General features: G+C 38.9%; 1 protein-coding gene across 1 annotated transcript in view; it reads left to right on the forward strand.

The window, feature by feature from the left end:
* Positions 1–14,046, forward strand: part of MBTPS2 (membrane bound transcription factor peptidase, site 2) — a 55,789-nt gene that overhangs the window by 27,064 nt on the left and 14,679 nt on the right. Inside the window, exon 6 of the mRNA XM_063450244.1 lies at positions 586–704. Coding sequence (XP_063306314.1) covers positions 586–704 — 119 coding nt within the window. The remainder of the gene's footprint in view (positions 1–585; positions 705–14,046) is intronic.

A 14,046-nucleotide genomic window follows, 5' to 3' on the forward strand; every position in this document is an offset into this window, starting at 1 on the left:
ATTTAAATTTGTTTACAATATAAAAGGACTTAAAAGGGTGTATTAATTGTAGGTCCGTAAAGGGCCCAGAATGGAGTTTTGCTTGGGGGAAAAAATGTTTATCGGATGCCAAGTTCAATTCTTGATAAATAGTGCAGAATTTAATTTTCCTTTGGTAAAAATGTTTCTCTGATTATAAGTTCAGTTCTTGATAAAGAAGTCAAAAGAGGCTAAAATCAAAGTGAAAATGTGTATTTGATTTTTGTAGTGGAAAGGTTGAGAGATTTGGGGATAAAAAGTAACAAATGGCCAAGCACAAAGGAGCAATCTAGGCACCAAGTGACCAACATGACTACAGCTCAGTGTGGTGGTTGTGGTGCTGAAATTCCATGGGTGTCCATAGACTGTTCAACTTCAGCCACACTGGTAATTCAGAACCTTCTAAACAGAAGGATAGGCAGATTGTGCTGAGCTAATCTGTTCCTACTGCATTTATTTACAAAGTGATTCCTCAATGTGTTTCATTTAACATTACCTAATTTTTGTTCTTTATTGTGTCTAATTACCATCACTCTCTGAATATGTCTTCTGCCATTGTAATTACAGGAGTCTGGCATAATTTCATCCTTGGAGTGATTGGCATCTTGATAATATTTTTGCTTCCTGCCTTGCTGTTTCCATTTTACTATACAGGAGTTGGTGCCCTAATCACAGAGGTTGTAGAGGTAAGGAATTGTTTGTAATTCCATCTCTTTCTGCTTTTCTGTAATTTTTCTAACAGCTTTTTAGTAAGGAACATAATTACCTGCACATTCTCATCTACAGTCATTGAGAAAAGAAAGTACACCCTATTTGAATTCTCTGGTTTTACATATCAGGACATAATAACAATCACCTGTTCCCTAGCAGGTCTTAAAATAGGGTTAATACAACCTCAGATGAACAACAACACATGACATATTAACCCCTTAACGACGAGTGACGGACGAGGTCCGTCACTCAGGGGAATGCGTTAATGACGAGTGACGGGCCTCGTCCGTCACCCGTTAAAATTAACCCCAGATCGCCGCAATCGCGGCGATCGTGGGGTTAATGGTGCTCCGGTCTGCCTCTGCATTAGAGGCAGACCTGGAGCACCGGATCCGGCTGCCCCAGTACATGTGCCCGCTCTGACAGAATGTCAGAGCGGGCACATGTGCTCTGTATACTCACCTCCGCCTCCCTGCACTTCCGGGTTCAGTGTGAAGTGCAGGGAGACGGATCAGTGTTGATCCTGCCCCCTGGTGACAAAAAAATAAAGTTTATTTAAAATCCCACCCCCCTTTACCAATTTTAATAAAAAAAACAACCCCTTCCCTGCCAATTGATCACTGACTACCGTGATCAATTGGCAGGGATTACATTTTACTATGATCTGATTTTTTTTTTTTAACCCCTGAGGGTTAATTCTTTTTTTTTTTTTAACCCTCAGGGGTTAACTTTATTTTATTAATTAATTTAAATATTTTAAAATTATAAATTTAGCTAGCTGGGGAGGGTGGAAGTTAGTGGGGAATTGGCGGATTTAGTATTAGGCTAACTAGGGGTTAACGTTAAAAGTTTAAAAATAAGCTTTAAAAAGTAAAAAAAAAACAAAAAAAAACCCTTTACCCAGTCCAAATAAAAATTAACCCCTTCCCTGCCAGTCGATCACTGCCTACAGTGATCAAAATACAGATCACAGTATTATACTGTGATCTAATTTTTTTTTAACCCCTGACGGGTTAAATTAATTTAATTAACTAATTTCAATATTGTATAATTAAATATTTTGCTAGCTGGGGTGGGTGGGAGTTATGGGAAAATGGGGAATTTACTGTTAGTGCTGCTTACTGCTAGTTAGGGGTTAACGTAAAAAAAAAAGCTTAGAAAAATTTTAAATCTGTAAAAAATAGTTTTACGAAAGTTTAGGAAACTTTAAAAAAATTAATAAGCAAAACAAAAGTTTAAAAAATAGTTTTAAAAAGTAAAAAAAGTTTTAAAAAGTTAGAAAATACATTTAATAACTCTCATTACCACTACACCTGGTACAAGCTAGCGGAAAAATGATCCCACGCTAAGGTTCAAAATATGCCTTTTGAAATACCCTGGGATGTCTTCTTTAAGAAATGGTATGGCTTTATGGGGTATTTGGTTTATATAGCCTGGTAAAATACTCTAAAATGGGACATGGGCACAGCGTAAAAATTCAAAATTTGAAAAAAAATGGAATGGCTGTGTCCCAAATGTGCCCCTCCGATGTCCACATATACCTGGCAAAGGTACATACAGGGGTATTTTTGTACTCAGCAGACATAGCTGAGCAACATATGAAGTATTATACAGTGGTAGTACACATAAGGTTTGCAAAATATACTGTGCAAACTCACTTTGTGTGTCAAAAAGGCAGAAAAAACGCTTATTACCACTACACCTGGTACAAGCTAGCGGAAAAATGATCCCACGCTAAGGTTCAAAATATGCCTTTTGAAATACCCTGGGATGTCTTCTTTAAGAAATGGTATGGCTTTATGGGGTATTTGGATTATATGGCCTGGTAAAATACTCTAAAATGGGACATGGGCACAGCGTAAAAATTTAAAGTTTAAAAAAAATGGAATGGCTGTGTCCTAAATGTGCCCCTCCGATGTCCACATATACCTGGCAAAGGTACATACGGGGGTATTTTTGTACTCAGCAGACATAGCTGAGCAACATATGAAGTATTATACAGTGGTAGTACACATATGGTTTGCAAAATATACTGTGCAAAGTCACTTTGTGTGTCAAAAAGGCAGAAAAAAACGCTTATTACCACTACACCTGGTACACGCTAGCGGAAAAATGATCCCACGCTAAGGTTCAAAATATGCCTTTTGAAATACCCTGGGGTGTCTAATTTAAGAAATGGTAGGCCTTTGTGGGGTAGTTTGAATTTAAAACCTGCGAAGATGCTTGGAAATTGCACATAGGCCCGGCGTCAAAATTCAAAGTTCGGTAAAAACGTATATGGCTTGGTCTCCTATATGGCACTGTAGCTTCACAAAATAGTGCCATAGACATACAATTGGGGTGTCCTTTTACTCAGAAGACTTAGCTGAGCATAATTTGGGGGGTTTGAGCTTAGTGGCACACATGAAATATACAAAATGCCCAGCAAAAATGCAATCCGTATGTAAGAAATGCACAAAATAATTTTTTACCACATACTTTGGCATGTAATGGTAAAAAAATGGGGGCATGTTAAGGCACAATATGCACCTTATGAGATACCCTGGAGTGTCTACTTTTACAAATGGTAGGCCTTTGTGGGGTTTTTTGAACAGTCAAACTGTTATAATACCCCAAATGGAAGCATAGGCTCATTAAATCCGTCTCTCAAAATTCGACTGTGAATACTGAAAAGGACAGGTCTCCTATATGGCACTGTAGCTTCACAAAATAGTGCCAAAGACATACAATGGGGGTACCGTTGTACTCAGCAGAAGTAACTGAACACATAATAAAACTTTGTACAGGAATAGCACACACCAACTTTACAAAATACACATGAGAAGTTCTTTGTTATAAGTTTGTGTGCGAAGAAAACCCCAAAACACAATTCTACTCCAATATTTAGCAGAGGTTGGCGGTAAAATGGCTACGTTGAAAGTGTCAAAACAACCTTAGGTAAATAGCCTGTGGTGTCTACTTTATATAAATATATACTTTTGTGTGGCAATTTTGTTTTCTTTTATGGCTATTAAGCTTACAAGACAAACATACCAAATTCTAAAATCGCTCCACATTAAAAGTTTATTTTACTCCTTGTGCTTTGTGACCTGTAACTACCAAAAAAAACTTAAAATCCCAGACACATTATATATTCTGTAAATCAGAACAACTAAATGAATTTATTTATAATTACTTTCCTTAACCTGCACTAATTGTGCACACATTAATATTGCAAAAACTGTAAAAAAAAAAAACACAAACTTTTTCAAACTTTTTCATTTTTTTTGCATTTTTCTGTATTTTTTTAATAATAAATAAGCATGTGTGTATATATATATAGATATATATGTTACATCAAATTAAAGCCCTTTCTGTCCTTTAAAAAACGGTATATAATATGCGTCGGTGCAATAAATTAGTCAAATGCAAATTGCAGTTGAACGCAAACAGCAAAAAATGCTAAAAATGCCGTTGTCATAAAGTGAAAGACAAGCTTCCGAAGCTCTGTCCTTAAGGGGTTAATTAAACTGTGTTATGATGTCTTCAACAAAAATAAAGCCAAAATGGAGAAGCCATGTATAAAAAACTAAGTAGACATTACTGCTTCCATAGGAATTAAAGGGACACTATAGTCACCCAGACCACTTCAGCTCAATGAAGTGGTCTGGGTGCCAGGTCCCTCAGGTTTTAACCCTTCAGATGCAAACATAGCAGTTTCAGAGAAACTGCTATGTTTACATTTGGGGTTAAGCCAGCCTCTAGTGGCTGCCTTCCGTCGCGCAGAGCGTCCATAGGAAAGCATTGAGAAATGCTTTCCTATGGACACTTTGAATGCGCGCGCGGCACTTGTCACGCATGCGCAGTCTGCTCCTGTGACGTCGGCTGGGGGAGCTGACGTCGGAGTGGGAGGAGAGTTCACCAGCGCCGAGGGAGCCCGGCACTGGATTAAGGTAAGCTGCTGAAGGGGAGGGGGACCCTGAGGGTGGGTATACCGAAGTATTCTAGAGTCCAATGTGAGGCCATATGTTAAACAGCTAAAGCTTGGCTGAAATTGGCTCTTGCAACAGGACAATGATCCGGAGCACACAAGCAAATCTACAGAATGACAAAAAAATAAAAAAATAATCAAGGTGTTGCAATGACCCTGTCAATGTCCAGACTCAACCTGATTGAAATGCTGTGGTAGGACCTTAAGATTTATGCTGTGCATAAACAAATAGCAGCAAACCTTAATGAATTGAAGCAACGTTGTAAAGAAGAGTGGGCCAAAATGACTCCACAACGATGTGAGAGACTGATAGTCATACAGAAAACGATTACTTTATTTCTAATAAATTTTAAGACCTACTAAGGATCAGATGATTCTGTCCTGATATGTAAAACCATTAAATCCAAAGAAGGTGCACTTTCTTTTCCCATGACTGTATGTTTACAGAATGTGTTAGGAAAGGCATTCACATTTATCCCCTATGCAAATATTTTCCTGAAAATAATGCTGTTTTTTAAACAGCGTTTTCCTGTAGTTATGGATAAGCTTGCCCTCCAGAAGAATCATCATCCTATTTAAGATTATAACAGCCACTATAGAAAAATATATATATGTACATGTGTGTGTGTGTGTATGTATATATATGTGTGTGTGTGTGTGTATATATATATATATATGTATATATATATATATATATATATATATTGTTTTTGTTTTTTGCAATCATTGTTTATTGTAAATATCAAAATACAAAACAGAGAAAAGGTCAAGAGGGATTTAAAGGGTTACTCCAAGCAGTGATTTAAAGTGGTGGCATTTGAAGCATGTATGTGCATCATTTTTAGTTTTAAAGTTTCACATTTAGGGTTAAAGGGATAGTATAGGTATCAAAACAACTTTAGCTTAATGAGCCTGTCTGTGTGTATAGATCATGTCCCTGCAGTCCCACTGCTTATTTCTCTGCCGTTTAGGAGTTAAATCACTTTTGTTTCTGTTAATACAACCCTAGGCACACCTCCCCTGGCTGTGACTGGCATAGCTTGAATGAAAAAAAATACTTAATTTTCAATCTCTTACCTCTTACTTTATATATTTTTAACTCCTGCTTTGTGAATTAAACTTTAATGACAGAGAGGTTAGCAGGCTGTTAACAGAGCAGGAGCTAAGGAATTGTAAATGAAACATCATGCAATAAAGGAATTCTAAATATTGGATCTCTCTTTACAGGAAGTGTTTAGGAAGTCTGTATGTCACATTCAGGTGGGTGTGACTAGGGTTGTATAAACAAGTGACTGAACTACTAAATGGCAGAGGATTGAGCAGTGAGACTGCAGGGGCATGATCTATACACAAAACTGCTTCAATACGCTAAAGTAGTTTTGACTATATTGTCCCTTTAACCCCTTAACCCCTTAAGGACACATGACATGTATGACACGTCATGATTCCCTTTTATTCCAGAAGTTTGGTCCTTAAGGGGTTAAGGACCAAACTTCTGGAATAAAAGGGAATCATGATATGTCATGTGTCCTTAAGGGGTTAAAGAACTTTGTTGCCAAAGGTGTTACTCCACCTCAGGCAGCATCATTGGGCAGCCTGTAACGAGCATTCCGGGCTGACTAATGTCAATTCTGTGTACATATGGCGTCTGTAGTCTGTCATCAGCATGCATACCATTCTGCCGATAGACGACAAAAAGAGGCATGACTTCCCTCTCCATGTTGCTCACGTCATCCTCTGGGATGTCCCTCCCTCTGCAGTGAAGGGGAGTGACGGCACCAAAGGCGGATCAGACTGCCAGGAAAACGTGGCCTCGCCATAGGATCGTAGGTAAAGTTTTTGCTTTTTATCTTAAGTGGTTTATCTTATTTTTGTGCACATCATTCTAGTATATCTTCATAACCGGCATTGTTGACCCCTGACAGATCCTTCAGGAGTCTTCTGCATTATCTGTCATGGCTTTGCCAAATTTATGGGCATAACTCTATAAGGTTGGCATGTCTACTTGTGAATCCCTGATTATGTGTTTTAAAAAGAGAAATAAAATAAAAACCTAACCAGTCCCCTTAGACCAGAAGCTATCCGGTTTGAGATAATGTTTCATTGGTGAAGTTCATAAAATTTTAACTAATAGTGTTTGATTGTGGTCATCTTATCTGCATGGGAAAAAAAATCTGATTGTTTTGTGCAATAGCATCTGGTAGCTGATCCTTGTAGTCATCTCAAACCATATCAGCTATTCGCATTCTAGGCTCCTTGGAGTCTAACCGACATCACATAACTAAATAGACCAAATTTTATTAAATTAATGAACTGAAAGTTTAGGGCTGAATAAAAATGAAAATTTAAAAAAGCCTATTCTATTTTTGCTCTCATTTCCTTGATTGTAAACTGTGTCCTGTTTATGAATAGAGCCATGCCTGTGAATTTGTTTCCAGTAGCTATTTTTTGTTTTGTTTTTAATTGTATCTATTTTAGGAAAATGCTTGCTGCTTTCAAACTACCTCCTGTCTGGCTCCCTATGTCTGATTCCAGTCAATGATAGTCCATATAGTTGGGCAGGATTTTTAAAGCACTAGTGCACATTTTATAGTTGACTACATTACAAAGGGGCTTAATTAAAGGGACTGGCAAAGAAGCTTCTGAAGGCAGCAACACTAAAAAGAATCACTTGAAGGCCGGGGCGGCATCAACACCAAGCACCAATAAGACAGTGCTTTGCAGATAGGATTTATAAAATGGAATAGCAATGAACAAAACAAATAATTACTTGGTGACAAATAAATCACATTAGGCTTGTTATCAAAGGAAAACAAAAATGTCCAAAATTATTAATTTCTTTTTAAATGTGTTCAAATAGGGGACCTGTCTCTTCCCAAGCTTTTTATTATGTTTACTAATGTCTACATTTAACAAATATGTATGTTAAAGATGTGAAAACTAAAATTAAATGTAGAAATTCACACCTAATTATCCTGCAGTTGGCCACCTCCGTCTTGGCTTCCCGTTGATAATTGTGATAAGCTCTTTACTTTGCTTCTGGTAGTCCACATACAGAAATAAAACCAGGAGGAGGATACATTAAAGGGACACTGTAGGCACCCAGACCACTTCAGCTAACTTAGTGCTAACTTTTGCACTTAGTGCTGCAATGTTTACATTGCAACTCTAAGTCTGCCCTCAGTGGTTGTCTACCAGACAGCCACTAGAGGGCTTCCTGAATTGAAACGGACCTTTGGTCTGGTATCTAACACTCTGTATGAGGACCTCTAGCGTCAGATTTTTCCCCTTAGGAAAGCATTGATTCATTGCTGTCCTATGGGGAGGTCTAATGCGCGCCCAGCATTGGCCACGCATGCACGATAGACCCCGCTCATCGCGGGGCGAAGGTGGAGGCGGAGCGGCACCACAGCTTGGAGGGACAGCGGCGCTGGGATCAGGTAAGTAAATAAAGGGTTTTAACCCTTTATTTACCAGGGAGGGGGTAGGCAGGGGGAGCTGAAGTGCCAGGAATACAGCTTTGTATTCCTGGCACTGCAGTATCCCTTTAAACAATGTTTCTATTTCTTGACTTCATTTGTAACGTTTGCCTTGTATTTGTCTTGTATAAACTGCTTTAGGACAAAATGAGTACACATGACCAGTTAAAAGCCTGCATAAAAAATATACCCTATTTTAGGGCTGTATTAGTTCCAGTGCCATTTCTGAGAATTCATTTATATGTGCCCATTTATATGGTAACTTGCTGTATAAAGCTATTGTGGGCTAGAATTCAGGCTCAGCCAAGCACGGGATGAGGTGGATTGGAGTTATTTTCCAAATAAGCAGTTTAGCAGTTGCTTGCCCTACAATTCCATTACATAAGATGGATATTTCAGTTTCCACCAACCTCAGAGAGAATATCAGTAAACTGGAGCAGGCACCAAGTTTGGTGGGACATAAATTTCCAGTGGAGTGGTTGAAATGATCTGGGGTTGCTGAATCTCTCAAACAGAGGGAGCCGGCCTCCATTTCAGATCAATGATTTAGGTTCTCTCTGTAATGGCACAAGATCAGTTAAAACCAGCTTGAGGAATTCGCAGGGACTCTCTGAAGAGCATGCTATTTGAGTTGTTGTGTGTTCTCAGTATTCTCTTGCGCCCTTGCCTTGTTTGTTTGCTATCACAATCCCATTACATCAGATGCATATTTTAATTCCCATCAGGCTCAGCCAGAATCTGACTGAGCAGGGGCAGGCAACTTCTGGCACTCTGCTTGGTGGGAAATAAACTCCCTACACACTGGCTTGTGTGTTTTTTGTTTAGTTTTTTTCTCTTTTACTTTATCAGGAGTTAGAGTTAAATTGCCCAAAAGCAGGAGCTTTAAAACTGTTTGTATAACTCATACAACCATGGGCTGCTTGTCCAAGGAGACTGGTTTAAGCTTTATGTAAGTACTGATACGAGATACCACGAAGGTATTTATCATATTGAATAAAAAAATCATTTGAACCATAACCACTTCAGTGGGATGAAGTGGTTAAGGTGCTTATTGACCCTTTATATTCATCTGCATATTAAGCAGTCTTTGTTTTAAAGATGCATGACAGTAAAGTTTGGCCTTTTCAAGTAATACGAATTGTGTGTGATTTAATAAGCAAGCTAGATGTTCAGGATAAATGAAGGAGTATTAGTCACAAAGTGCTGGTGCTACACTTTTCAGTTTATGTTGGCTCTTTGACCAGTTAATCCATGGCTTCTCACAAGTATCAATAGAAAAGCCCAACCCAATGCTATTGCAGGAGAGGCCCTGAAGATACGATGTTCCTGCCAAGAAAAGCCTTAGTCATGTAACGATTCGTAAAACCAAAACACACAGCCTGGCATGGAATGAAATTCTATTGGAACCAGGAACAGGGAGCTCACAGCACCAGTAAAGCTACACATCGGTGTATACACCATTTGTGCTGAAATTATTTGCTCCTACCTATTTAACTAGGGCCTTTCTTGAAACATGAGCCTCATGTAGTCCATCAATGCTATTTACTACTGTGGGCTTGTGTTGACCCATTGGAACAGAGCGCCAGACACTACATGCTGAGTCATCTATATGATCTCCATTTTATTGTGACATTTCCACTGCATAGATTCTGCATTTTGACCCGGGCTGCATGCATGCACAGAAAAAGCACTGTTTGTTATTACAAGCTGCACGCATTATTGCAGACTGTACATGACTTTCAATCGTGTTGCCTAGCAACTCCCTTGTGCGAAATGGCTATGGGAATACAATAATTAGCCCACAGAGGATGTGAATCAAAAATGCAAAAGATCGAGGGTTGTGAAAGGCTACCAGATTAGCAGGACAGACAGCCTCACGGCTCATTAGGTCAATTTATGGGAAGAGGAATGCTTTTCATTAAGCCAGGTGGCAAGTAATGCCAATATTATGTGACTACCATTTTAATAAACCTGTAACTAACACTGAATAGTAATTTGGAGTACCGGGGAAACTGTGAAAACTTTTTAAGGATCGTTTTCTCATTCCATCAATGCTATCCAGACAAAATCCAATGTTTCACAATCATAGCTGGGTGTCATAGTTCTATGTATTGATCTGCGTAGATTACTAAAGATGTTCTTTTAATTAATGCTACAATCCAGCCATGTGCTGTAACCCTGGGTTACGAATTACTGTAATTGTGCAGATTGCAGGTGGCAGCCTGTGATTTGATGCCCTGAAATAGCTTTCTCAGTTGTACAATAAAATTAATTGGCTTTGGCATTCAACAATGAGCTCATGCTTCATGTTAGAAGGGTACATGCATTTCCTTCATTGTATTTGTAATAAGCACTGTATTTTTCCTACATTACTTCACATTATTTAAGGTATTTTAAGCTGATAGTTTTTGCTTTAAAGGAACATTACAGTGTTGGGAAAACAAAACTGTATTCCAAACGATATTGTATGCACCTGTCTATAGTTTTAAGTACCCCCGACCACAAGCACAAAAGGATTAAAAGCTCTTTTAACATTCCTCCTCCCGTGACATCATGCCAATGGAGGACCTAATGCGCACATGTTTCCCCGTAGGAAAGCATTGAATCGGTGCCTTCCTATGGGGATTTTGAAAATGCTAGTTCTCCTACAAAGCATGAGGACATCCAATGTAATTTCACTGAGTTAAAGAAGCCAGGAAGACAGCCACTAGAGGATGACTTAAAGGTACTCTATAGGGTCAGAAACACAAACATGTATTCCTATCCCTATAGTCTTAAATGCCAAAACCAACAATATTAGCCCCGCACATACAAAGATACATATCCACTAAAGAGTGGAAGTTTGTATGCATTTTTAAAGCGGCACTGTCTATTGACTTTGCATGATTTGCAAAGACCCTCGACAATGACATAGACACAGGGGGTCTGGTGGCCGGAGGGGCAGGGAAAGGTTCAAATTTGAAGTACTGGATGTGCATATCAGCTGGATCTGAGTATTCAGTCTGCAATGCTCAATGCCATAGAGATGCACTATACTAGAGAAGAGAGCTTAGATGCTTCCGAAATCAGGGCAGTCCTCTTGAACTCATTTGCAAGATAAGACAATAAGGGGTTCTGGGTAGATGCAGAGTTTGTCATTTCTAAACATATGTTTTTGGTTTGTTTTTCTTAATTCTTTATTTTCGTTGTGCAGTACATATTCACAATCTGACATAGCCAAAGCACATGCTTTGCATACCGCAGCATTGTACAGGGACATCCCTGTATTGGCATGATACATGTGCACATTTTAACATGGTTTTGAACTTTGAGTTAGGTACAACGATAACGTCAACATCGTAAGTATAACGTAGTGTGTTCCATCTCTTAAGTCGTCTGCATAGATAACTGCACCTATACGAATTCAGCACCACACCCTATAGGAGAGGGTCGTGGTGGTGAAAAGGAGGAGCGTGTGAGTGGAAAGAACAGAGTAGAAGAGAGAAGAGAAGAGATTGAACAGGGCGTTAAGGCGCGAGGGAGGAACCTGGGGGCTAAACATATGTTTTATTGCAACCACTCCCTTTTAACTAAGGGGCACTTTTGTGAATTGTTTTATTAAACATTTTAAGATGTATTAATTTCATTAACAACTTAAAAAAAATTAAAAAATTAGATATATATATAATGACATACTATGCTTCATAGTATTCTTAAAGGGACACTATAGACTCCAGAACAACAACAACAGCGTAATGTAGTTGTTCTAGACTGCCCCTGCAAGTATTTTCATGTAACCACTGCACCAGGCACCAGTTCATTGAGATGAAGTTGTTAAGGTGTCATGAGTGTCTTTTTATATTCTTTTAAGTGAACACTTCAAGCACCATAGCTACTACAGTAGATGGTAGTGGTTATGGTTCCTGGAATGTCCTGTCACCTCAGTTGTAAGAAGCCAAACTGTTTTAGAACTGTTTGACTTTATACATGCTGGGTACCTGCTCTAGGGCTCGCTGACAACCGGAAATTACTGCCCAGGAGCTTCTGTTAGCTCAGTGAAGAGCGCTTCTGTCTCTCACGGAGCAGTGGTTGAAGCGGGGAGTGTTGTCTGGTGGACACCAGATAAGACGTCAGCTGTTATGAAGTGAGCTGACTCCTTACAAGGGCACTTTTAGCACCATTACCACTACAGCGAATTAGTGGTTATGGTGCTTGGAGTGTTCCCTTACAACAAAGTACCTGTAAATCAATCATACAGCTTCAGGGAAACGCTAATTCATGCATCACTTTGTTGCTGTCCTTTTCATGGAAAGTGTTTATTATTAATGAAGAGTCATTAGACTGAGTCAGAAAACACAAGATGGGAATGACAGGATGCTGAATTACCAGATATTTATTAGCTATTCCTCAGCCATTACTCAACTTAAATTTTTTTTTTTTAAAACAGTTTAATTATATGTACCGTATATTAAAATCTATTAGCTTTTGTAGGTACATTAACGAGTATCTCACAATAAGTTCTTAATTTACATAATGGGATCGCAGTCAACCTTTAATGGTGAATACCGCAGTATTGCCAAGTCTAAATTAGAGCGTGTTATAAATGTATGATTTAGGCCACAATATCCTGTAACTTTTGCCAATATAGATTTAGTGACTACTTAAAGTGGCTGTCACCTCAAACTCTCCTTTCTCTTATAGTCTCTTCCACTTTCAGAATATGTTCATTTCTTCAGTTCTGATCTAGTGGGACTGCTTTTTTCCTTTTTACTACACTTGACAATTGTAACAGAAGGGTGTAGCTAAAGGCTCCACCTCCTTTGTCAAGCTTGCCTTAATATAATTATATATATATATTTATATGAAACCAGGGGGATGCACCCACCTTAACACACATAAATTTGTTGCTGCTGTGGCCAATTCGTACAATACACAAGATCCAGCACACTCCCTCATCCACTAAACAGCAACTTCAAAGCTCACACATTTTATTCGTTTTTTTGTTTTTTTTAAAACACCTTATGAGGGACTGCCGTCACTGAGTACCATGCCCACTTGCTTGCCTGCATTGTTTCAGATCCTCATGTTGGGGTTCTCCCCATCTAAGAGATAATGTATTGGTTGTGGGGTCCCCTTGTTCGCAAATCATGTTTGGGCTGCATTGTAAGATTGTGCTTGTCCCATTCTGGATATGATCTTGAAACACAAGGGGTTGTTTGTTCCTGAAGCTGATGAGCATTAACATGTCAAAGGACTTCCTATCTAAGAGGCAAACCAGGCTTCCAGGGCATTTTGGTGTGACTTCTCACACCTTACCGAATAGCTCTGTCCCCAGCTTTAAAGAGTAACTTGGGTTGTAAGCTCTGTCCTTTCATACAATCAATAACCCCCTTTTGTAATGTTAAAATCTGTGTGTGGGGGAGGGGGATTGGAACTATTGTAGACTTTTCTGGACCTGAGAGGGAACTTGATTATCTCTTCGGCACAGAGGATCATGAGATGGTTTACCCTCGGGACCTGAGAGGGAACTTGATTATCTCCCAGACACAGCAACGATCTGTGCATAAAAACTGTGTGTTTCAAATAAAGATTGTCAGAGTTGTACCTCCAGAACTGTGTCTCGTCCAGTTACTGGGGGGAAATGGGTCTCTTTGTAATGGTTCCTGATCGGCTGAAGGAAGGGAATTAGCGGAGGTAATCTAGGCAAAAATAATGCGGGGAGGTTTAGTTACAGTATATAATTATACACTGCATAAGCCTGACACAACATGGCACATTGGGATACACCGAGGTTGTGGCAGGCTTATTCAGTGTATGATCAAATAATGTAACTAAACCTACTTGAACTATTTTTGCTTAGATTAGGTTATTTTTTTTTTTTTTTAACTA

The sequence above is a fragment of the Pelobates fuscus genome, chromosome 1 (genome assembly GCF_036172605.1).
Source record: "Pelobates fuscus isolate aPelFus1 chromosome 1, aPelFus1.pri, whole genome shotgun sequence".
In the NCBI taxonomy this organism is placed as follows: Eukaryota; Metazoa; Chordata; class Amphibia; order Anura; family Pelobatidae; genus Pelobates; species Pelobates fuscus.